This window comes from Amblyomma mixtum, chromosome 7, assembly GCF_055824585.1.
Source record: "Amblyomma mixtum isolate Tamu chromosome 7, ASM5582458v1, whole genome shotgun sequence".
NCBI lineage: Eukaryota > Metazoa > Arthropoda > Arachnida > Ixodida > Ixodidae > Amblyomma > Amblyomma mixtum.
This window is the reverse complement of record NC_143018.1, coordinates 143,337,997-143,363,323: the sequence shown is the minus strand read 5'-3', so window position 1 is coordinate 143,363,323 and position 25,327 is coordinate 143,337,997. Positions and strand designations below refer to the sequence as shown.

The 25,327-nt window shown below is 47.3% G+C and overlaps 1 protein-coding gene across 1 annotated transcript in view; it reads right to left on the bottom strand.

Moving 5' to 3' along the window:
- LOC149337759 (multidrug resistance protein mrp-7-like) overlaps positions 1-25,327 on the bottom strand; it is a 157,568-nt gene that overhangs the window by 90,521 nt on the left and 41,720 nt on the right. Inside the window, exons 8-11 of the mRNA XM_089553505.1 lie at positions 23,398-23,529; positions 11,365-11,527; positions 7,815-8,072; positions 5,701-5,904 (exon numbers count right to left, since the gene is read on the bottom strand). Coding sequence (XP_089409631.1) covers positions 5,701-5,904; positions 7,815-8,072; positions 11,365-11,527; positions 23,398-23,529 — 757 coding nt within the window. The remainder of the gene's footprint in view (positions 1-5,700; positions 5,905-7,814; positions 8,073-11,364; positions 11,528-23,397; positions 23,530-25,327) is intronic.

Sequence of the window (25,327 nt, the reverse complement as noted above, 5' to 3'; positions counted from 1 at the left end):
GTTTGTCCTTACTTTTCCCAACTAAAAAAACACTTGTCCAGTAACGGCTTGCACCTAACACATGCGTTGCAATGTTGCAATGTGTGTAAGCACTGCTTCTGTCAAACTCTCAAAAAAAGGACTTGCTTACCTACGCTCGCAGTCAATTCTCGCATGATTTGGGATGACACGGCAAAAATGCATGTGTAAATTCTTGTGCTTTTGTTTCTAATAAAGTTGTTGTAAGTTAGCGCTGTGTGCGTCTACTCGTTCTTGGTCCCTTGTCCTGTTTGCGCTATTGCTCCGAAGTATGAACGAACAAACCCGAATTTGAACTTTGTTATAAGACTCTTCTGGACCAGCTAAGCCTCACCTTCGTCACCCAAGACGTCCACTCCATAGCCCATGGCCTGACCACAACGTGTAGTCTGACGCCCAACAGTTTTCTAACGCAGGCGGCAGGCCACCTCCGCTGCCGTTTCCACGCACTGGTTGTCAACACATCGTCAGCGCCCCTCACGGACCTATTCAAGCGCTTCACTTCGCTGGTTATCGGTGGTAAGGACCACTGCTGTGGCGTTTGTAGGTGCCCCTGATGACTCTTGTAAAGGGATCATACACGGCCTCCCCAATAACACTCCCCTCTCCTCCGCGTTCCGGGATATCAAATCCTTAATGTTTGCAGCCTCAGTACTTCAATAACCGCTGTTCTCACATTCGCGGGACGTCGGGTCCCATATTACATCTACTTGTTCGGTGGCGATACCCACGGCAGGCTTTTCCTTTCCCTGCAGGAGGTCTGCATGATTTACCGACAACACGGCAACCGTCGAGACGTGTGCCCAGGCCTCAATATCACACTGTGATCCCTATGAGGCCTTGACAACGCCCCGAACAGCACCAATGTCATCTGCGCTGTGCTCTTTGTGATGCTCTTTGAGGTGCTCTTAGTGAGCATCCGATCGGCTTCCCCACCTGCTCTCGCAGATACGCCACACGGTCCCGCGTTGCCCCTTCGCCCTCCACCTTTCTGCACAACTCATCAGAGGCAAAGCACTAGTCACCCACAGCCCTCCAGCTTGCTCGCCAGCCCAACCACTGGGCACTCAGCCCATACCTTCCCAGGTCCACCTAACTGCAATTACCCGAAAAAGCCGGTCTCGGGCCGGCCAGTCGTCCTCCTCGCGCTAGTCGGCTCGCTCTCACTTAGACAGCTGCTTTACCTCGTCAGGATCCGCCCTTCGCTGGACGGATCTTGTGGCAGCTCCTTCCCCACACCAGCTCTCTCTTCGACGCCTCTCCTGTTTTAGCTCCAGACCTAACTAAATGGCCTCCACTGTGTCGTCCCCGGTCTCTCGAAGCATAAGGCTGAATTAAGACTTGAGATTCGCAACTCTCATGCACGAACTCCGCCACCGCCACCGACCTGTCCTTTCATGGAGCCGGCAGTGCTCCAGGTAATTGAGACGCTTACTCATGGCTACAGGACCTCGCTGCCAACATGACCCAGCGGCATCTACTAGTTGCCTCCACCCACACCACGAATCAGGGCGCGGCTAACTGCCGCGGCTATCCCCGCAAACGCGCCTCCCAGCTCGATTGTGACTTCCGCTTGTAACCTTTGCTTCGTCTCCGGCAGCCATCGTCGCCCCCCCCCCCCCCCCTCAGGAAACCTGCTGTTCGCCTGCCCTCCCCAGATATGTGTGTTTCATGTCGTCAAGTGCTAGACGCTGTGCCGTGCTTGTGTACAAACATCTTATGCCTGTGATTCACGCCATCAGTGGAACCACCGCCCACCATGTCCTCCTGGAGCTGCTCCCGCCATCTAGACAGACTCCCAGTGTCTTCGTTCTCGCAGTGTACAGCCTTCCTGGTTCCTGTCCTGAATCTTTCTCTTGCAACTTTTATCACGCCTGTCGCCTCGCACGCCGCTCTTTACGGTTAGTCGTTGGGGACTAACGCGGTCCAGCCCGCATGGGGCTATACACGGCACATGGCCAAAACACGCGACTCTACACATTCAATTTCTTGACTGCAACTTCCACACCTGGGGTGGACCGGGTCACCTGCCTTGGCAACCCCTCCATCCCAGCTTTTACGGCCTTCTTTAATACACACTGTTCAGCAGGCACTGTTCAGAAAACCAAAGTGATGTTCAACAGCCTAGCGATGGAACAGCAGTTCGCAATTGCTAGCGAGCTGCTGGAAGTAGTAAGAGAATATGTCTACTTAGGGCAGGCAGTGACCGCAGATCCGGATCATGAGACGGAAATAACTAGAAGAATAAGAATGGGGTGGAGCGCATATGGCAGGTTCTCTCAGATCATGAATGGTAGCTTACCAATATCCCTGAAGAGAAAAGTATATCCTACAGCTGTATCCTACCGGTACTCACCTATGGGGCAGAAACGTGGAGGCTAACAAAGAGGGTTCAGCTTAAGTTAAGAACAACGCAGTGAGCTATGGAAAGGAAAATGATATGTGTAACGTTAAGAGATCGGAAGATGGCGGAGTGGGTGAGGGAACAAACGCGGGTTAATGACATCTTAGTTGAAATCAAGAGGACGAAATGGGCTTGGGCAGGGCATGTAATGCGAAGGCAAGATAACCGCTGGTCCTTAAGGGTAACGGAGTGGATTCCAAGAGAAAGCAAACGGAGCAGGGGACGGCAGAAAGTTAGGTGGGCGGATGAGATTAAGAAGTTTCCGGGGATACAGTGGCGGCAACTGACAAAGGACAGGGTTAATTGGAGAGACATGGGAGAGGCCTTTGCCCTGCAGTGGGTGTAGTCAGGCTGATGATGATGATGATGATGTTCAGCAGGCAGCTTGCCTTCCGAGTGGTGCCATGCTGACGTTACTTTCATACCGAAATCCGGTGAACCTCTCGACCTGTTCAACCTCCACCTATCTCTTTTGCCTCGTCCCTCGTTAAGCTCTTTGAACGCGCCGTTGTGAATTACGCGAAAAATATCACCCTTTGGGTGAGTACCGGCTAGGCGGGCCTCATTCAATCGACTCTACAGGACGGCCTCAATGCTGTAGCCTCCTACGCGACCTCCTGTAGCCTGTCCCTTTCTCCGTCCAAGTTTCAACACCTCGTGCGTTCCCGTATCCCTCCCGACCACACCTCCATAGTTCTGTTCATCCATGGCACCCCTATTCCAAAAGTAACTTCGCTTCCGTTCTTAGGCCTCCACCCCGAAGCCGATGGGCGTGCCGGTACCTCTCTAAACAGCCTCTTTACGCAGATCACGCATCTTCTGGGCCTTTGTCGCGGTATCCTACACTGTGGAGCAGGCCTCGCGGAAGCCGACGCGCTCTGCTTGGAACAAGCACTCTTACTGAGCCGCTTCCAGCATGTTGTCTTTTACACTGCCTTTACTCCTTCAGACCACGGCAGACTCGATATGCTCAGTCGCTGTACAAAACTTCCTTAGGCCTACCACCATAAGTCCCCACCTCATCACTTGCACTTGGCTTTCATACAACATTTCGCGTGAGTCAATCGAGGTCGAAGCCCATACCCACGCGCAACTACATTGCCTTTGTGTCTCTCCTGTCAGGCCCTCCTGGCCCGCCTTCACATTCACCCACTGTCCGTTTACTCCCGACAACCAAACTCTCTCCCTATTCTTTCTGTAAAGTAAACCCTGCACCCCACTCTCCGCAGTTACCGCGACTCCGCCCGGCCGTGCTAACTGCACCGCCGCGGTGCCTCGTCCTCGTCCGCCCTCAGCGAACACGCAGCAAATTATGTCTCCGTAGCTGCCATCACGACAGTCGTAGTCAAACATACGGGTGGCTTCCACACGGCAGCATCGCTTCGTACTGTAAGCGATCGGATGACGCAAATCCACACCGGCGCCTACTCCCGCCCAGACGGCGGCAGTCGTCTCCTCGAGTGTTCAAATGCTCCTCGAATGCTGTTCGGCATTGAGTGCCTCCCGCATCGCCTGCCTATCCTCTCTCATATCTTCGCGGCGCCATCAGCACGCCGTTTGTGTTCGTGATGGTTGTTTTTCGCGAATGCGGCGCGTCGACTCAGCATCGTTGGCGGCGGGAAGCGCAGCGCAGATTGTTTGTTGCGCGAGCCTGATGAGCGGACATGCGTGAAACGGTACGAGCCCTATTGAAGTGCGTGAACAAGAACTGAGTTGTAACTGCAATATATCCGTTGTTTAATCTCACAAATTTGTGTGTGCATCGAGTGTATTTACTTACTCCCCCTCCTGTTTTGGTCATCGCTAACAGTACCCACAACACTCTCAACAGTAGAGTTGACCATCCGTTTCGCTCTCGCTGTCAGCGGCCCATCACGTACCCTGCCTTGTTTTTACCGACTCGTCGTCCGCCTTTCGTGGGTACCGCGACTTAGTTGTTGGCCACAGTGCTGCTACTCTCATTCGACAACCCGCCACTCGCGCCCCTTCCACTACGCTCGTCTGGACCCCGGAACAGGAGGTGCTCGACAGCAATCGACAGACCCATGCCTGCGATTCGCTGATACGCCGTCGGGTTCGCTAGGCTCACATCCGACGTTCCCTGTACCCCTGCACTCCCTGTGTACTGGGACACCCTCCACCCGGCGCTTTTTCTGCGCCTCTGGGTCGCCCCTGACGGGAAGAAGCGGTCTCTCTCCTAATTCTCTAACTCACACTTTCCTGTGCCTCTCCCGTCTGCAACATATTCACTCAGCACGCTATCGCTCTGGTTGTGCGCTCTGTGGAGGTCTGGCAACCCTGCAGCACACATCCTAGTCCTGTCTGGCTATTAAAGCGGCCCTTCGTATCGAAGCGGACTGGCTGAGAGAGAGGACCAGCGTCTGAACATTCGTCGGGCCTAAGCAGCGTCGAGGGCTGCTGGGGCCGTAGTCTCAGGGCCCCACTCCCTGTCACGCAGCATGTACCCCCCCCCCTCCCCCCGCTCTTAAGTAGTAAGTGTTTCTCACCCACACGACAATCCCCCCCCCCCCCCCCCCCGCCCTTTCGGCTTAAGATTTCCGGTTTGAGTTGGGAAAGTAACGCTTCTGGGCTTCAGGCTAGAGTCAGAGAGTTGAAAACCGTCAGTCTCGGAATCTATGAAATGTAGTGTGTGGGATTAAATATTGCCAGATATTTGGGTATCAGTTTCCGCTATATCGACACGATACAGCTCCCTTCAGCCAGACTGAGGAAGACGAAACGAAAGTCACCTGAAAAGAAAGCAGGGAGAGGTGCGAATACAACGGTGTAACACTGCACGGTACACGCTATCCAAATACCATACCAATGAAACTTTTTAGCTGCCAGACCGACTCTTTCACAAAATTTCTTACTTCCAAATAACTTTCTTGATGATAACAAGTTGCTAAAGTTAACTTTAGCTTAAGCGCAAGCAGGTGTTCCCGAAAGAGATGCATAGCGAAACCGAACTGCCCTACACATTTTCCATTGAAGCCGAACTTTTTGTTATGTTTTTGTTAATTTCTTTCAGGGCTTTATGCGCAAAAAAGTTGAATATTCCGCTTTTTCTGCCCTTTATGTTCTTTGCAGAATGAAAGGGAGAAATATAGGTCGGTACTTTTTTTTCATGTATCGAGAAAACAGTTTGATAAGTAAGTAAAAACGTAAGTAAAGACGTTTGGAATTTGGTAAGTAAAGGCACGTCCACTAACGTTTCCCTATTCTCTCAGCTCTGCTTGAGTGAAGCTGACTAACAAAAGAGGTGCTACTATACGCACCACAGAGCTTGAAGCCGTGTAGATGGAATCGAGCACGCCGTCCAGCAGGTTTGCCTTGAACAGCCACGAGAGCTCGACAGTGCGCAGCCGCTCTACGGTCTCCTGGAGTGCCGCTTCCCAGGCGTACATTTTCACGGTCCGGATGGAGGCGAACAGGTCAGACAGACTTTTGATGCGCTCCTCGCGAGCCTTCATCTGCGATTGCTGCGGTAAAAGACGGAAAGCATGAGAGTACTGCGGTCACGGTTATGATTAAATTAAATCGTAAAAGGTAACGCCTTTTTTGTTTTCTAACTTACGGTAGCATATTACTCTGTCCACTTTCGAATGAGAACATAAGATCTTTCAACGCGGTATTACCTGCGCTATATTAGGGCTCAAAATCTTCTGCTCAAAGAATTACTCAAGAGATACCCGAGTAACCAAAGAAACAATGAGATGCGTCTAGATTCAAGCAGCGAGGCATAATGACACAACGTTAGTATGCGTGTTTTGGCACTGAAAGCTGCATAAAGGACTATAGACCCCAAATTATTGCTAGCGTGTTTTCTTCTTTCAAACGATGCGTTAGACTTTCGTACCCTGTGGTATTCGTGTACGACCACTGAATAATTTATAACTGAATTCGTCTTGAAGCTGTTTTGGTTTCGAGTTCATCAGTCGAACGATGGCTGTGTGGCGTAGTTGGTGTTTAGGCCACGTGAGGCATGAAAAATCGGCTATATAAATGCTGACAGGTCATTTTTTTCTTCCCAGGTCTTCAAAGAGGATGGATTAAATGTCGTAGTGAATTAAAACTTAACATCAGTGATATTATTAATACAGTTTTTCCAGTGGATCATGTGGATCATGTGACGAAAACATCAACTCGACGTCACAGTCATTGTTCGGCCGATGAAACCGAAACCGAAACAGCATGGGAGAAGAAATTCAATTGTAAATTATTTAACACTTGTAGGAAAATACCGCCCGGTAATCCTTGTATTCTATGTCTTTGACAGAAGAAAACGTGCAATAAAATTAGGTGTCTAGAGTCCTTTAAGTTACGAACTGTAGATCTCTCGCTGCGCCTTCAGTAGCCAAAGTATCACTGGGCTTTTTTTTCTGTTGTCAGGATATTCTGGACCAACGCCCATAGCTTCCAGCAGATCAGTAAGGCGTAATGAACGAGCACTTCAACGAAAAAGAACCTGGCGTAGTAACGGAAGAAACATAAAATCATCCTTCGGTGCCAAAGAGAACGCCATCTTGGAAGGAGAAGCACTTACAGCGGCTTTTCTTAAATGAAAACAGCGATGAGCAATTTCTGACTGCCCAGAAGATTGCTGTTTGATCTTAAACGTTAAGGCTTTCAATGCGTCTGCGAACGGATTGTTATAGAGACAAAAAAAGAGATACGTACTGGTGCTGCAGAATGCGCTTGGTTTCACTGACGGTTGGGTTTTGTTTAGATGCGTGAAGGCATACTGAGATTTACAACTTTCCCGACTTTGACTGTGCCTTCCAGTTTTAGCACTCAAACTGTATAGCGGCAATTGAAGAGCAACTCAGAGTCATAAATCATTGTTTTCGCCTCGTCCGAAACAATATTGTTGAAATCAATGACGTATACTCGGCGGCTGATATAGAGAAAGTCTCAAGTGACTAATTTAACCAAAATATTTAGAGAGCACAAGGTTGCTTTATTTTTTTAGTTTTTTTTTAGCAGCAAAAAAACTTCCTGGTTATGATTTGGTTCATTTTAATTTCTATGTTTAATGTGGCTCTGGGAAGATACCGCAGCAGCCAATCTTGAACATTCATGGAAAGTGACTTACATCTCTAGAGATTTAGTCAGTAGTGTCAGCCTGTATCAAGAGTTTCCGCTTATACCATTTAGTGGGGTTCTCCACGAAGGCTTGTACAAATTCCATTAATGGCTTTAAGTTGCCACAAGAATGAGTGGAAGTGCTTGCTTATAGAGCTGTGTACATGCAATTAGATAAATAGTGCGGTTAATGTATTTTATTTAACCTCTTACAATGTGCCTCTTAACCTCTTAAGTATTCTTAAGTTTAAACTATGTAATTGTAAAGACCATACCCTTCCTATAACCAGACATTTTTTGCTCTTACCCAAAACTTCTTTTGGAATCTGAATGCGCAAAAGGGCATTATGAAGACGACCAGTATCCAGGCTGTACAGCAGAGCGTGGGCAGTGTCCCCGCCCTCTGCGCCAGGAGCCACAGGAGCACTGGCAGGGTGATGAGGCCCCCCACGGGCATGGGAAAGACCATCGTGCTGAGCGCCAGTGTGCCACAGTCGACTGCCAGGAGGGACACGATGGAACCGGTGGGGTACGTGCCCCTCAAGGTTGCTGGCATCTGGACAGCCTGAGGAGTGCACAGAGGACGGTAGTAGTATTAAGGCGAAATCATTTAATGGCTCATACTCGCGGCCATGACTCTCCGTCCGTCCGTTACATCTGAAGCAAAAGTCATAATTAGTCATTGCCAGTCACATGTCATAACTAGTTATTAACACAAATCAGCTAATTGGCCATGACTAGTCAGTCATTAACCAATCATGACTAGTTAGTCGTTAACCAATCATTAATAGTAAGTCAACAACTAATTATTCACGGCTGACTAGTCATTAACCAGACCCGACTAGTAAGTCATTAATAAATAATGACTAGTTAGCCATTAACCAATCATGATTAGTTACTTATTAATTAATTAGTCATGGCTATTCAGTCATCAACGAAACATGACTAGTTAGTTGGGTGGAAAGGCCCTCGCCTCGCGCACTTTAGATCGTAAAATTGCCCCTGAATATTTTTTATTTTTGCAGTTAAATCGAAAAGGCATATCAGATAAATGAATGAAAGCAGCTCTGTGCTATTCGCAGACTAGGCGTTTGTTCACGGGGAATTCACTACAGAAAGCGCAAGCTCGCCCCACTGTCACATTCACAACTGACGTTGCATTTGTGGTTCTTTTGTACTGCGTTTTCCAGGCTTATACGCATGCGATAAAAGCAAGCTGCTTTCCCCGTGTTTTTATTTGCACGAAAAAGAGATTACAATCACCTGAATTAAAATATACTAGCAAAAAAAGGGCGCACAAACACTCCCAAAGAAAAAGAAGTTTGACGTGGACCGTTGTAAATGTGCCTCTCAGACAAGTCCTGTTGCTGAGCTCTTTTTGATTCCTGTTGTCGACGTTTACACTTCCTCGGAATGCCCAAGTTTCTTATGTTTGCTCCCTCTGAGGTTGCATTATTGCATCACGCTTAAACTACTAGAAAAATGGAGGTGGTTACTTGTCCATCCCAAACTACAGGCTTATATTTTGGAACAAAAAGTGCTCAAGTAAAAATATTAACCGGTATTATTTCTACAAATTACCGCATGTAAGGCCTTAATAAAAAGGAATCTCCAATTGAAGGCCACTTATTTTAAGGCAGAAAGTTTTTCAATTCAACCCTTTAGCGCGGTCACTCAAAACTTTCTTTCTACACAGAAATCCGATGTAAATACATGATTGAAGAAAACAGAGCGTTTGAGAGAGTGGGCATAAACATAAAAAAGAAAAAAGCTTTCTATCAGCACGAATACACACAAAATTCATCTCAAACGTGAGAAGGTTTGACAACGCTAATTTATCCTAGTCCTGTTTCGTTTCCCACAAAAGTCCGCGAGAACCGTGAAAATAAAGTGTCCCCATCCAACAAGCGAACGCAGGATTCACTGCTAGCTGTAAATGCTGCCGACTGCGATCGCTTAGCGCTGTCATTCTCCAATCGCGAATATTATATTCACCGCACCAGCCAATGTATCAGCAATCTATCGAAGGATTACCACAGAAATTGGCGCCAGGGGCCATTTGGCATTGCAGTGCCATGCATGCGCCGGCCTGACATAGGCTGAACGGTCCCCGTCACATGTTATCTTGAGAGAAAGCGACGCGGGTATTCCTCGAAAATGATTGATAACTGTTGGCCCTTAAAGGTAACAGAGTGGGTTTCAAGAGAACGAAAGCGTAGCAGGAGCGGTCGGTATAAAGTTAGGTGGGCGGATGAGAATAAGAAGTTTGCTGGGATCCGGTGGCCGCAGCTGGCAAAGTTTTAACTGGAGAGACATGGGAGAGGCCTCTGCCCTGCAGTGGGCGTAGCCAGGACGATGATACTGCTGTTGATTACATGATTGTTCTGTCCGTCGAGTTGATGGTAAGTAAAAATAGTTTAAGGCGCAAACTTTCTTTTGAACCATTCTTGCTAGTCTACGCAGGGCATAACCCAACAGTTTGTCGCAGAAGACTGCGGAAGCAAAGTGCAAATGAAGGTACCTTATCTACGAAATGTATGAGCAAAGAAGTGAAACCCTGTGTTCAAGTGGGTTCGGATTGACATCAGCACAGTGCAGAGGGCGCTGCCGACCTGGAGCTTTGGATATAGGCGCTGCGCATGCGGATATGGCCGAACGCGTCCCAGCGGCTGAAGAAAAGTGTTAGAACGTTATCCTAAATGTATGTATCACCAGCCCGATACAATGGGAAAAGATAGAGTTATCAATAACTATCTATGACCAGACCCTATATGTGTGTTTTGGATCCTGCAGAACGTTTCATGTTACCGTCAGCAACGACAGGAAACGCATATTTAATGAATGTAAGGGGGAAATTTGAACGCGGTACCTATGGATTATTTTCTTTTTGCATTGCATTCATTTCGTTTTGTTGAATCGAGTACGTGGAGATTTCTAAAAAAATAATAATCAGTTTAAAGTAGCACATGTGCATCTTGTCCTCGGGGTTTGTGCAGTGCCTGCATTACAAATGAACTAGCCCTGCAAAAAAGAAGGCTCAGAAAAATCTTTAAAGCTGTACACTTGCCCAGGATGCAGAGACGGACAGGAAGCCGCACAGATTTTTTATTTTGATATATATTCAATGAGCTCTCCACGATGAGTGGAACCGCTTCAAAATACGGTGCAAAATACTCAACCTGAACGCTGTGGCTTTGAGATTACTCGGGTGCATTTTATGAAAAGTGGGGCGTGTCAGTGAAAAGCTATAAAGATATATACCCGAAAGATATTCGCTGTGGAGACCCCCAATGCCTTCATTTCCATTGGCATTCCACGCTTGGCCATCGTTCTTCTTCACGTGGGAACTCATAAGCTTTGTTTAAAGACAAGTGAAACATAGACTCGTGGGAGGGAACAGCGCGAACAAGACGACAGACGAAGCAAGAGGACACTCTTGCTTCGTCTGTCGTCTTGTTCCCGCTGTTCCTTCACACGATGTATTATTGCAAACTCGCCCAGCTATCCATCCTTCTTCAATGAAACATAGACTGCGTGGTCGAAACTTTAAAACCATACTTCGGAGAACCATGGCAACGTTTTTGCAATGAGAAATGACGTTGGGAGTCATCATCATCATTAATTTTACCCTTAAAGGTCTCTCTTGAGACATTACATAAGGGGGCGGACAAAGCAAATACAACTGGGAATAACACGTTAATACAACAAAACAATGCAATACTGTAAAATGAAAAACGATACATCACAATACAACGTCGGTCAATAATGAATGGCGAAAGGCTGAATTAGGCGGTTACAACAACAAAAATAGCATGAACAGTAATAGAATAAAGGAAGCTCCAGAGGTTCCCTCCCACCTTGCGGAAGATCGCCCCCTGCAGCATGGCACGCATGCGGCATCCGAACACGATGAGGAGGTCCATGTGGTAGACCGATATGAGGTACTCGGCTGCGCTGACGGCCACCAGCAGGATGGCAGCCGCTGTCATGTCGCCCCTGGTGGAGCTCACCATGAGCAGCCTGCACGAGAGCACAAGTAAAAAGAAAAGGATGCAGGTCGCCTCTGTTTCGCGTTTTCCAGTGAATGCGCATACATACGGCAGAAAAGTGAGCAACCCGCAAGTCGCGGGCATGTGCTACGAAAGCGCTCTGAAGGGACTTCCCATGGATAGCGCAGAGAGTGGCACCAGGAGACATGCTAAGCAAAAAGGAGAATACGAATAGAAGGCGTTTTTTTAGCTGGCAAGGACGTGAGTACTGCGATAGCGAATAAAAAATTGAAGGGGCACTTTGGCTCCCTTAAGTGCTGCAAGGCAAAAGCCTTTCCTGGCGCTGTTTGGCGGACGCCTTGTGCCACCTTTCGGAGCGGACGACAACTATTTTTTATTATTTTTCTTTGGTTCCGAAAGGTGACGCAGGCATCCGTGGGTGACCTTATTACTTCGAATCCGTGCACTCTGACGTCATAACCATTTCGACCAACCGAAAAGCGTGACACCTCTGCTGACAACCTTCTGTCGACAACGATGAGGCACTAAAGGCTTTCGCTTTAAAATTAAGACTTCCAAGTAGCATGAGGTACTCTTGTGAGTTTCAATGAGTATTAATGCGCCCAATGTAGGTGCTCACCACAGTATAAAAAGATGTGCACGTGTGTGCCTCTATGCATGTTAGAAAAAGAACACTGTAAAAAGTGACGACGAAAGAAAGGGGCATATATGAGCGCTTCCTCACAAATGAACTTTATAGGGGACCTACAGAGTATACCGGGTGCTTCAGCGAACACTTTCAAAAATTTTCAGAAATAGAATTTTTGATGTAAATTTATATCTTTTGCGACATAATTTTAGCGTTGTTAGAGGATATGAGAGAATGGATGAACCGTCTTAATAAGTAAGCTGGTTAGCTAATCATTAATAATTAACTTTTTAACTAGTAGACTTAGGTGGCTAGACGGTTGTTAGTAATAGCCACATCTGTTTTTAGAATTTTGAAACCGCCATTACCCTTGGCGCTGTGGCACGACAAAATTAGGCTTTTTCGACTAGTTGCGTACACTGGAGGAGTTGGTTTACCTGCGCATGTATTGTATTTTCGCATGGTGAAGCCAAATTTTTCCCGAGCTACAGCGGCGATTGGATTCCCGTTTTCGAAATTCTAAAAACTTACATGGTTATCGCTTACGACAGGTTTCAAATCTCTAATTGCAACTAGCCGCCTAGCTCTAACAGTTAAAAAGTTAAATATTAATGATTAGTCAACCTGCTTGCTTATTAAGACAATTAAAATGTTTCCTGGTGTCCGCCAATACTATTAATTCTATACAGTAAAAGCTATATTTTTACCCCAAACAGCCTTTTTTTGGCAATTATTGAAAATATTCGCTGAAACGCCCGGTATATCTGGATACAGCAACAAAAAACATAGAAAGAGACGACAGTAAAAATTGAAGTGAGGATGACATGTGGAAAAGCAGGTCCGAAAAAACAGACAAAACACACTCATGGAAACATTATTATTTAACTCAACCAAGGTAAGCAATCTCATTTTTGTTAAGGTAATAAATGCGTCACTTACACGATTGTCCTGTCCTTTCATGATATGGTAAGCTTCGATAATCTCTTTTGTCCGCTGATTACGTGCTTTACTAAGCACAACAGTTTAAAGGGGACTGCATTTACACTTCGCGTAATGCTTAGACAAATTTGCTAGGGCTGTTGCGGTTAAAGAATTCATGTGTTAAACAGGTGCGCACCGGCCTGTTTGCCGTATGTAGTAAATTTCTTTACAAGAGAGGGGGATTTTGTAAATAATCGGCGTTCGGCACTTTACGGACAGCTGTGGCCTCGGTTGGGTGTCTTGCCCCATGTTGCGTGGACGCAGTCGATCAGGGACCAGGCGGCCGGTGACGGACTTGAGATAGCCGGAGAGCGCTGAAAAGGCTAAACTGCACAGGTTTATTTTACATATTTACAGACCTCTGTAATATCCCCCTACAACCGAACTGGGGAATGCCTGCACTGAATGAGTCTCCAATCAGGGATCCCTCAAGTTGAGGGACCTCCAATCTCGGCACTGGATGAGTGTCCAATCAGGAATCCCTCGAGCAGTGCCGAGATTCCCCAGTTGAGGAGCTAGGGAGAGAGGACGGTATGAAACCCGCAGCTTGGCTATGCGATGATGCTTGTTGGAAATATGTAAATATGTAAAATATACTTGTACAGTCTCCTCTTCAGCGCTCACCTGCTATAGTCCGTCACTGGCCGCCTGGTTCCTGACCTAAATTGGCCACGCAACATGGGGCACGACACCCAACGGCGGCCCCAACAATACCTAGATTTGTGGTTGACGTAGCAACGGTGCTCACTTTTTAACGCAATTGCTTTTCTATGCAACAAAGCGCGTGTACCAGACAATTTCATGGGAGTATACATAGTAGTGCTGACATCGTACCGAATGGCGACATTTCGCAACCGATGTGAGAAGTGGTGCACGTACAGCAGAACCACGAGCTTCTTTTCGGTGTCGGACGAAACAGACCTCTTGTCGTCATGATCCTTGACTCACAGCAGAAGTATGTCACATCTGCTACTTATTACTGAAAGCGGATAACCAGAGCTGGTCAATCTGTTGACTCGACCAAGAAAACTTAGTGCAGATTCTGTCCTGGCATGACTTGAGAGCAGAGCGCAAATTGGACGAGGCAATTACATGTTTCACTAAATTGGAATGTACAGAGCGAAAGTGAAGTAAAGGTTTAGTGGATTTAGTATGGTAGCACCAATAAACATGCTTGTTACTAAAATTGAAGCGATCATTCAAGAAAGTGAGAATTATGATTAAGCAACTCAAACGTAAAGTTCGAAATTTGACCTCATTCTTTAAAAACTTTTAAAACGTGAACGACAGAGCAATCGAAACGATCCGAGGGAAGAACTAAATATTCGCCACATGGGTTGTGAAACCTCATCAGTCGGTACTAAGTGGGCACTGTTATGTCGGCTCCCATGAAATTGTCTGCTTCGTATGCTTTGGTTCGCAGAAAAGTAGGTGCATCGAAGAGTGAGCACCGTTCCTACGTCGACTACAAATATAGGTATATACAGTGAAGAACGCAGATTACTTAGAAAAGCGCCAGTCTTGTAAAAAATACTACATCCGGCAGACTGGCCATCGATCGAATGTCGATGTTTGAGCACATGAATTCTTTAACCCCGTTAGTGCTAGAAAATTTGCCTTATCACTGCACAAAGTGCAATGCTCAGGCAAATGGGAGCGGTGAGAGCCTTGGAATCATGCAGCTAAATAACCCGCTCTTGTTTTTAATACAGGTCGGGTCGTGCTTTTTGTCAGCTCGAGAGATTCGGTTACAACTACCGAATGCTGCGAGGCTACGGTGAAAGAGACAGCTAAGAACGGGTGCTAGTTCAATACTTCGACCGAACGTCCTGCCGGGAATACATCAGGCATGCGCACCTGGACGGCGCAATTTGACCAACACCAAACGCCTTCATAAGTTACATCACCGCTAACCGCATGCATAAAGTCACCTGAACAATGGCTTCCAGTCAGTGGGCGCGGAAAGAGCCTTGGAAGCGCGCAACTGAAGAACCGATTCCTGTTCTTAATCCAGGTGCGAGGCTACAGCCCTGTTCGTGGCTACCTTAGTGATAATGTGTGCTTGCAGCTCGTGCCATGCCCTAGGTCGTTTTTAGCAGTGCTGAGAAGTGTTTATCGCTGCCTTGTTAACCGATTTTTTTGGTGTGGCGACGTAGAATTTAGTCCGGGTCCTTCTACCACAGAAATGCTTAAACCGATATCGGATGGAAAGCGTGAGCTTAATAATTAGTCGCCTAGGTGAAACTATTGGCGAATGAACTTTCATTGACCGAAAAGTTGTTGTTTGAACCACGGTAACAAATTACAAAACCCAGGTATATGAATTACAAAGAAACTGTATACAGCATTCTTCAGAAAATGGACGATCTCGAGAATCGAAGTCGTTGAAATAACTTGATAATGTGTGGCTTGAAATAAGAAAGCGAACATCTTTCACAATTTTTGATAGTGCTGGTCTCACAAGTTCTTTAAGATAAACTAAAGATTTAAAATGTCCAAGTGGAGCTCATCAACAGATTTGGGAAACGAGTTAGAATTCCCTTAACGAAAATGGCATCAGTGTTGAAAAAATGAGCCCCTCAAATTTCAAGACTTTCTTGAGTTCATGTGATTTTGACCTATTATGTAGTGTGTTGTAAGAGTTCTTTTTCATTTTATCTTCTATGTATATCTGAGTGATTGTTTTTCCGGGACAGGTGACCTGTGTATGTTATGTTTTGTATGTTGTGCTTCTCCGCGAAGCCACATGTAAAGGGGGTCGAGGGCCTCTCAAGCTGCACTGTCGCAGCTTTTACCTCGGCCTCCTCCATTTTGTAAAAATGGACATCAGTAAAAGAAAGAAAGATGTTGACCTCCAATATTTAGGCTTTTAGGCTGCAGTGATATGTTAAGGATACTAAAAGCGTGCAGCGCTTTTAAAGACTCAGGTTTCAGCGTTTCAGAGGACTTTTCACCTCAAGTTGAAGCGATAAGACAAAACTTTGGACCTATGCAAAAACAAACAGGGATAAAGGCGACAAAGTAGTGTCATCATTCGACAAGGTTAAAATAAATAGGAAGTTTTTCAGATGGGAGGAAGAACTAAACAAGACAGTTCTGTTGGAATCGAAGTGACACATCTGGCATAACTCTTGCAAAAGCAATCGAACAGTGCCTTTCAGTCAACGCAACCGAACCCAGAAAAAACTCCGCTATCTGTAAAAAATGTCAATGCTAGGCGCGTCGTATACAAAATCGATGAACTGTATAGCCTTCTTAGTTGTGGCCCTGACGTCACGCTTCTCACGGAAACACGGCTGCATCACAGTACCCGTGATCGTAGCTCGCACGATATTATTCGACAGGAGCGCGGCTCGAGGTCTGGTGGCATCGCGGTCATAATTAGAAAGGACATTAACTAGACATTAATTCCACACAACACGTCTGTCGATATAGTTTGCATGCACGTGCAATTAAACCAGGGCATCCTCCTCATAGGGGGTAATGCACAGGCCATCGAATACTGACATTTCTATTTTGGAATCGGTGAACGACTTGCTTCATGAGTACAGAAATCGCTACAATTATGTATTAGATGCGGCGACTTAATCTGCCCATGAAAAACTGGGACAAACTTCGCGCTCTGCCCTCATCTCTGCATTCTGAACTGCGGAGATGTTGCTTTTTCTTTAAATCTTAAACAGATAGTGGAAATACTGACAAGTTTCACTGCGACCTCCAAATCAATTCTAGATCTTGTTTTGATCTCTGAAGAAGAAAGAGAGCTATGGTTAGCTGTTGAAGCCTTGCCAAGCATATTTGATCACGAATGTCTTTTTTTTTTAAGAATCTAAAAACAAAAGTTACAGAAAAGGCCCCCAAGAAATTCTTGTACTCTAGAAAAGCTGCCGACGAAAGCTTGACTGACAATGTAGAACACGATTTTGACTCTTTTCTCGAAAAAGACAAGTTGGGCAGCTTCAGCGTGGACAATTTATGGATGCATTTTAAACAATCAATACTAATATCCTGAAGGAATAGCGTTCCCATGAGGTACAAGGAAGCACCACGTCACAGTCCACGGATTCATGGGGAGATATTACATCCGAAGCGTATCAAACGCAAACCACGCCTTAATTCTTGCACGCCTGTTCAATACTATGCACTGAATGCGTACTGACGTCAAAAATAAAATTGAATCATCTAAATACCACTTTTTTTAGGGATAAGGTGCACCGCCTTCTTACAAACGCAACAAGAAACTTCTGAATTCATTTAACAGACAAAAAATGGTCCGGCGACCAAAGTCACAATGAACAATACCGAGACTAGTGATAGCAAGTGTATTGCTAAGGCTTTCAACGCGTATTTTGACTGTGCATTTTTACATGATGACAAACTCAGTCCTGAATTTCTATGCCCCAAATACGAGCTGCCCAACCTCTATATAAGGAACGAGGCACCATTTCGTGACTGCTAAACTTAGACATAAAAAAGTGTGCTGGTCCGGACGACATACTTAACTACTTTCTGTTTAGGTATGCGGAATGGTGCTCGAAATATATGTTAATAATATTTAACGAGTGCCTGAGAGAAGCTACTATTCCCAGTGACTGGAAAATGGCTAAGAGCACACCCATTCACAAGTCCGGAGAGAGGGCTAATGTCATGAACTACAGGTCTGTTTCGCTCCTGTGAACTGTTAGCAAGGTGATGGAGTGCTTCATTTTTAAGCACATAAGCCGTTTCCTGGAAGGTAATAAATTTTTTTCTTAGGGACAGCAGAGTTTGAGATCTGGCCTATCCACAGTTACTTAACTACTGCACACTACTAATTAACTCATTTCAGCTATAGATGGGGGTGGGCAAATTGATATTGCCACCGTACGAACCAATCAGTGGCGCCGCACCGCGGCCGAACTGCTTTAGCTGCAACGTGCCACGCCTTGGGCATTCGAGGTGCTCGAACATTGTCTTCTTCCTCGCTCGAGCTCCCTGCTGTCTGGAACGCCCACCTCGTATTATTAAACCTGGGCTGTGCTCTTCAACCGTTTGTCGGTGACATATTTGGTGGAGGTGCAGGGTAGCGTCCCATGTACTCGGACTGCGAGGACACTCTCGACGCCTGTTCTCCACGCGTGGACACAACACCCGTCCACAAGGCGAGCCGCCGTCTGCACGGCCTACAACCAGAGTTTGGTCACCTGACAGCGCCAGTGACAGTGGTAAGAGCCATGACATCCACCGTGGGTAGCCAGACAACTCACCATTCCGTAAAAGCCCAGCCATTCGTCCTTCACGCACCTCGGTCACCGCCACCGTTCCACGCGGACCGGTTCGAGGACGTCGAAGGCTGGTTGGCCAGCTTTGACCGAGTGGCGGGTTTCAATGAATAGGACGGCGAGCGTATATTGCGCAATGTCTGCTTTGCGCTGCACGACTCGGCCAAAACATGGTTCGAGAATCACGAAGCTTCCTTTACCACCTGGGAGGTTTTTCGTCGAGAGCTGCTAGCGACCTTTAGCAGCAGCGAAAGAAAAGAGATATCTGAGGTCGCCCTGCAGTGAAGATCACAGCAGTCGAACAAGAGCGTTGCGATGTTCATCGAGGACATGACGCGACTGTTCAATCGGACCGACCCTGCTATGCCCGAAGCCAAGAAAGTACGCCACTTAAGGCGCGGCGTAAAAGAGCAGTTGTTTGCCGGACTGGTCCGTGACACGCCAAGAACAGTGGCCGACTTTGCAAGGGAGGCCACGGGTATCGAGCACTCTTTGCAGGAACGGGGCGCGCACTACGGAAGTCAGGCTACTGTAGCAGCCGCTTCCCGGTACGCACCAACGTCGCTGCTCGCCGAGGAGCTTCGGTAGCTGTTAAGAAGCCTTGTGAGCGAGGAACGGGCGAAACTTCGCTTTGAATCTACACACGACACTGTCGCTGCCGTAACGGACGTGGTCCGTGATGAAATCCGGCGTGCTGTGCAGCCGCCCCCAGCTCCGCACCCGGCGCCCTCCGTAAGACCTGCAGCGACGCGCTACGCCGTCCTTGGACAGCGACGCAAGCCTTTTCCCACGTCGCTCCTGTGCCAGTGCCATCTCTGCAGTACCCAACCGCAGCAGTACCCTCCATGCCGCAGGAGTCCAGGCCCCCCATGCGCGAAGCCCACGTGTGGCGTACGCCAAATAATCGGCCGTTCTGTTACCACTGCGGGGAGCCCGACCATATCCTCCGTCACTGATCCTACCGCAGAATGGGTTTAAGGGGGTTTTCATCTGACGCACCTCGACCGCGCTACTGTAAAAGACCACGAGATATTGAGCTGTACCTGGCTGATAATGTGCAGTCCTCGACCTCGAAGCGACGCCAGTCCCGATCACCATCCCCAAGGCGGTTTCCTTCGCCCGGCCGCCCGTCACCCTCTGGCCAGTTCAGAGGTGCGTCCCCACATCGGGAAAACTGAAGACGGCGTCCTCCGGGGGTAGGGTGGCCGCTACTGGAACGTGTCAAGAGCCTGGAACGTGTCAAGATTCGCCGCGACGCTCCGATCGACGACAACCTGACCCGACGACCTCAACGACGCGCTGCGTCCGACTGGTTTCCGCCGAAATTCCGGTATCCGCCGACAACCATGACGTTACCGCACTCCTGGATACCGGCGCCGATTTTTCTGTAATGAGCAGTCGGTTAGGCACGGCCCTGAGGAAGGTTTTAACCCCTTGGTCTGGTCCACAGATCCAGACAGCTGGCGGCCATGTCGTAACTCCGATTGGTGTCTGCACTTCCCGAATCGAGATCAGCGGTGTTACTTTCACTGGTTGTTTTGCAGTATTACCTGAGTGCTCCAAGGACCTCATACTCGGTTTGGGTTTCCTTCAGGAGTACCGTGCAATCATCAACCTTCAGGAGCTAATCGTGTCGTTTTCCACCCAAGGCCCCGTCGACGACGATACCGTGCCACGCAAGGCTAAGTTGTGCGTCTGTGACGACCAGGTGTTAATCCAGTCAAGAGCCAGCATGTTTGTTACCGTAGAGTACGATAACAGCGCCAGCACTCGTGGCATTGCTGAAACTAACATCTCGCTGCTCCTGGGTCGGCAAGTGTGTGTAGCTCGCGGAATTATTAAATTGAACAATGGGCGAACCGAACTTTTGGTGACCAATTTTAGTTCAGAACCTCAGAGTTTGATTCTGAAATCAAACTTTCAGAAGCAGAACTTTCAGAAATCAAATAGCTATTGCGCATTTCGAAGAAATTTGTGAATTCGCGGGACAGCACGCGTTGTCCGAAATCCCGGCATCAGTGGAGGCGCCGACCACTCCCATAAAGACCGACGTGAACCCGAACCTCCCGTCTAATAGGAAACGCTGCCTGGACAGCATTATCGAATCCTTCCGCGACTGTTTTGCCTCGGCCTCCAAGGTTGGGCAGACACCGCTCACAAAGCACCGCATTATAGTTAACGCAAACCAGCGACCGTTATGCCAGTCGCCTTATCGGGTCTTTTCGAAGGAACGTGACGACATTCGCCGACAAGTTCAAGAAATGCTCCAGGACGACGTGATACAGCCGTTCACGAGCCCGTGGGCATCGCCTGTTGTTCTTGTGGCGAAGAAGGATGAAACCCTACGGTTCTGTGTTGATTACAGACATCTAAACAAAGTCACCAAAAAAGACGTTTATCCTCTGCCGCGGATTGATGACTCCCTGGACCGGCTACGCCACGCCACGTACTTTTCGTCGCTGGATTTACGCAGTGGCTGTTGGCAAATCGAGGTGGACGAACGCGACCGGGAAAAGACCGCCTTTATTACACCGGATGGTCTGTACGAATTCCGGGTGCTCCCTTTCGGACTGTGCTCGACTCCTGCCAACTTCCAGCGGATGATGGTCACCGTGCTTGCCGACCTAAAATGGAAGTCCTGCCTCGTGTACCTGGATGACTTTATCATCTTATCCGCCACGTTCGAAGAGCACATGAGGCGCCTGCGGGCCAAGTTCGCCGCAATTCGTTCGGCCAGTCTTTCCCTCAAGCCCGAAAAGTGTCGCTTCGCTTTCCAGGAGTTGAAGTTTCTGGGCCACATCGTGAGCGCTAAGGGAATTAGCCCTGACCCCGATAAGACAGCCGCCGTCGCTGCTTTTCCCGTGCCCACCGATAAGCGAAGTGTGCGCCGCTTTCTGGGTCTCTGCGCCTATTATCGGCATTTTGTGCGGAACTTCTCCCAGATCGCTGAGCCCCTCATCCGCCTCACGAAAGGTACCGAACCGTTCTTCTGGGGCCAGGAGCAACAACAGGCCTTCGAAGACTTCCGCACTCGTCTCCAAAGTACGCCCACCTTGGCCACTTCGACGAGTCAGCCGGCACTGAACTGCACACAGACGCCAGCAACATCGGCCTCGGTGCGGTTCTTGTGCAGTGGCAGGATGGTTTCGAACGCGTAATCGCATACGCATGCCGCACCTTGTCACGCTCGGAGGCGAACTATTCCACCACTGAAAATGAATGCCTGGCAATTTTGTGTGCAGCGACCATGTTTCGTCCGTACTTATATGGCCGCCCTTTTAGAGTCGTCAGTGATCACCATTCGCGGTGCTGCCTGACGAACCTCAAAGACTCAAAGACCTCAAAGACGAACCTCCTCGGGGCGGCTTGCACGCTGGAGCCTTCGCCTTCAAGACTTCGACGTCACCATCGTTTATAAGTCCGGTAGGCAGCACAGTGACGCCACCTGTCTGTCTCGTGCTCCTGTTGAGGACAACCGAGTTGATCTCAACACCGATTTTGTTTTTTATTTTTCTCGGCGCCATCTCCACGTCCGTCTTTACTCAACACCAAAGAGACGACAGTGAACTACGGCCACTCATTGAGTATCTTGAAGGAAACGCTGAGTCACCACCGCGAATCTTCTCACGTGTACTGTCGTCGTTCTGTTTGCGCGATGGCGACAATATACTGTTCCTCGACTTCAAAGAGGCATTTGTGCGAGTCTTTCGCACATGTGTAGTGGTGAAGTTAAAAAGTGTGTTACAAAATGAAAAAATTCTCAGCTGGCTTCATTCTTACTTATCTGATCGAAACAGTATGTCTGTATAAAAATCTCAAATTCATCTGCCCCTTATTATCCAGCGTACCGCAAGGTTCTGCCTTTGGACCCCTTCATTTCCTGATTTATACAAAAGACTTGTCTTTAGATTCCTCTGTACAATGCCGGTTCTTCGTCGATGACTGCATCGTGTAGCAGAACAATGAATCTGTGCTGGATCAGACTACCATACGTGATTACCTTTCTGCAAATATCAACCGGTGCCCATCTTGGTGAATGAACCTCAACGTCTTATAATGTGCTCATATGTTGGTCGCAAGAAAGAAAAAACCGTTAGTGTATACTTACAAAATTAATAATGCAGTTGTCAAGCGAGTTGACGATTTTAAATATCTGGGCGTTATAATTGACTCCAAGTTAACGTGAAACGGACAAGTTTACTATGCTCTTTTGGCGTCACTAAAAAAAGTTGTGGTTTATTGAAACACCGCATGAAGGACCGCACTAGTAAGACGAAAATTACAGCCTTCACGACGCTCGTTAGATCATTGCTTTATTACGCTAACACTGTGTGGGGCCCCTCACAATAAGAAAAAAATACACAATATTAAAGGGGTACAAAGGAAAGCTCTTAGATTCCTCTATAACGCGTACGGTTGAATTATTTCTGTTTCGATCCTTAGAATACGAGCTGGGCTCCTTACACTAGAAATGCGCCATAAACTACACCGCCTACAAATGATGCACAACATTGTCAACGACCATGTCAAAATCAAAGTTTACACTTACATGCATTTCAACTAATCCAGGAAAGCGAGAGCCAAGCACAGCAGGTCAATCATAACGCCGCAGGTTAAAACTAACGCCTACCGCTTTTCATTCTTCCCTAAAACCGCAGCCGAGTGGAACGCCTTGCCCTATGAAGTTGTTAACATGCCTTCTGTTGAATCTTCTGCACTGGCTGTGTCACCATATCGATGATGCAGCAAGTGTTTCTTTTTAACGCGTTTTGCTTTGCCGTCAGCCTTTCTAAGTGTAGATCCATTTTCTATTTGTTGATTGAGCGCATAACTCATTGCTGATTTCCCATTGCTAAGCAAATAACAACCCTCGTTTTTTTCTGTTTTAAACCTTGTGGGCTCATGTAAGCGCTGTTGACTTCGAGTACGCTGAATGTAAGAGTCTGCTCCCGGAACTCGACTAAAACGTTGCGCCATACAGGAACTTTAACCACGTTGCGACAAACTTACTCTAGGGCTGGCACCCTGGCGAAAAGGCAGCCGAAGTAGGCCAACGTGCAGACAGTCACCCGCACGACATCCACCCAGAGAACGCCGATCATGGACTTGATGAAGACACGCCGGCGGATGACATCCTTCTTCCTGCGGTACCATACAGTGGTGTAGTTTGTTTAACCAAACATTACGCTGCACATCTGGCCGGATGCGCGTGAGCTATACGCTCAGATTTTATGGCATTAGTGTTTCATTATTTTTTGTGCAAAAACATTCATTTCGCCGAACAAGCTCAACAGAAAATTCAGTCATCGTCACACATGATTTCATTTCATGAAAGCTTTAAAGGAAACTGCAAATGTGACTCAGCCATTGCTACTTCTTAGTAACTCAAAACGCTTGATCTTTACACAATCCGGACGTTAATCCTTGGAACACTTAGTACGCCAAACGGTGCATTGGGTGTGAGCTAAGACCAGCGCTTACCACAAGTGAATCATCAGCAGCATGAAATTCTTCGCACTATAAAAATGGCATATGCGTGTGAGCTTTGACAGTAGCGGCATCTGCCCTGTGTACGAATGGCATGCGGCGATCCTGAAGACTCTAGAGCACAGGCTTTTATCTCACACACACACAAGCTCATTCACGACTCTTACGGTTGAGCGGGTGTTACGAGATTTATACGGTGGTTCCAATGCCCGTGTTGTTGAATAGAACAACGCTGGAAGAAAAATTTGTAGAGGCCTTCACTTCCAGCTCTTGGCTTACATTTTATTGTGATAATTTATTTGGTGGGTGTAGGTTTAAACCAAGCAGGGTAAGTGCCTTAGCATCACTGAGTTTTCCTGTTTGCATTCTCTCCCCTGCTGCCTAATGCCGCAGCTAAAATGTCAGAGCAGGGCACAGAGGACCATAACTCAGAATGAGACAGTTACCATGGCTTTAGGCTCTTCTTAACATCCTTGTGCTCTTATGGCAAAACGACCCCGAGGAACGGAGTCGTTTTCGAAGCACACTAGATAAACTGAGGGAGCGGTACTTGCATGAGTGTTTACAACGTACGCGATGGTTTTGTGTGTGCGTTTAAGTGAAGTCTCGAGCACGCGCTTGACAAGGAAAAGACGACAAAGCTTTACTATTATTCTAGCTGTAGTGGTGTATCTTCCAATGTGTTATCTTCAGCGTACACCGAGCCGGATGTTTGCGTTCTCATTCTTCCCAGTGAATGGATGATTGCTGGGAATCGTTCTTCCCACTGACATTTTGCAGTCGCAGTTGTAGGTCATTTAGGGGACTGTATTCCTCCCATACAAGCACTTGTTTAAAAATTGAATATTCCCTGAATATTCTGATAATATTTTATAATAAAAGCACCAGATTTGTAACGGTACAAGGATGCTTTGCGTGTACAACCGTAATTGGGTTGACAAAATGATCCTTTAGACCATGATTCAATGTTTTATGAACGAGCACTTACGGTCAGTACAAACGTCCGACACTAGCAATCATAGAGCGCCTACCGACAAAAAAAGTTACTTCACTTCGACAGGATTCTTGTAATAGTGCTGCTTATGAAGCCTTTAGCGATTAACATTCAAATTATCATAAAACACATTCTTGATACCATGTGCAAGGAGAGCATTGATTCAGTGTTTATAAAACTCAGACAAACGCGGAAATCAGTAACCCCTCTTTTTTTCTATCAGTTCTTTCCATGCTTTCTGCTCAGTAGTGTGGCTAACAACTAGCTGAAAATCAAAGGATTCTTGTTTGGAGGACATTTTGGGCGCATGTAAAAAGCGTTCGTTTTAGCATTCAGCAGCCGTTTCTAGTGAATATGAATGCGTAGTAGGCTAAGCAACATTTTTATAAGGATGTGTGTGAACGGTGTGACTGGTATTTTTTTGGGGTGAGTAGCACAAAGATTGTCATTTGCGGCATT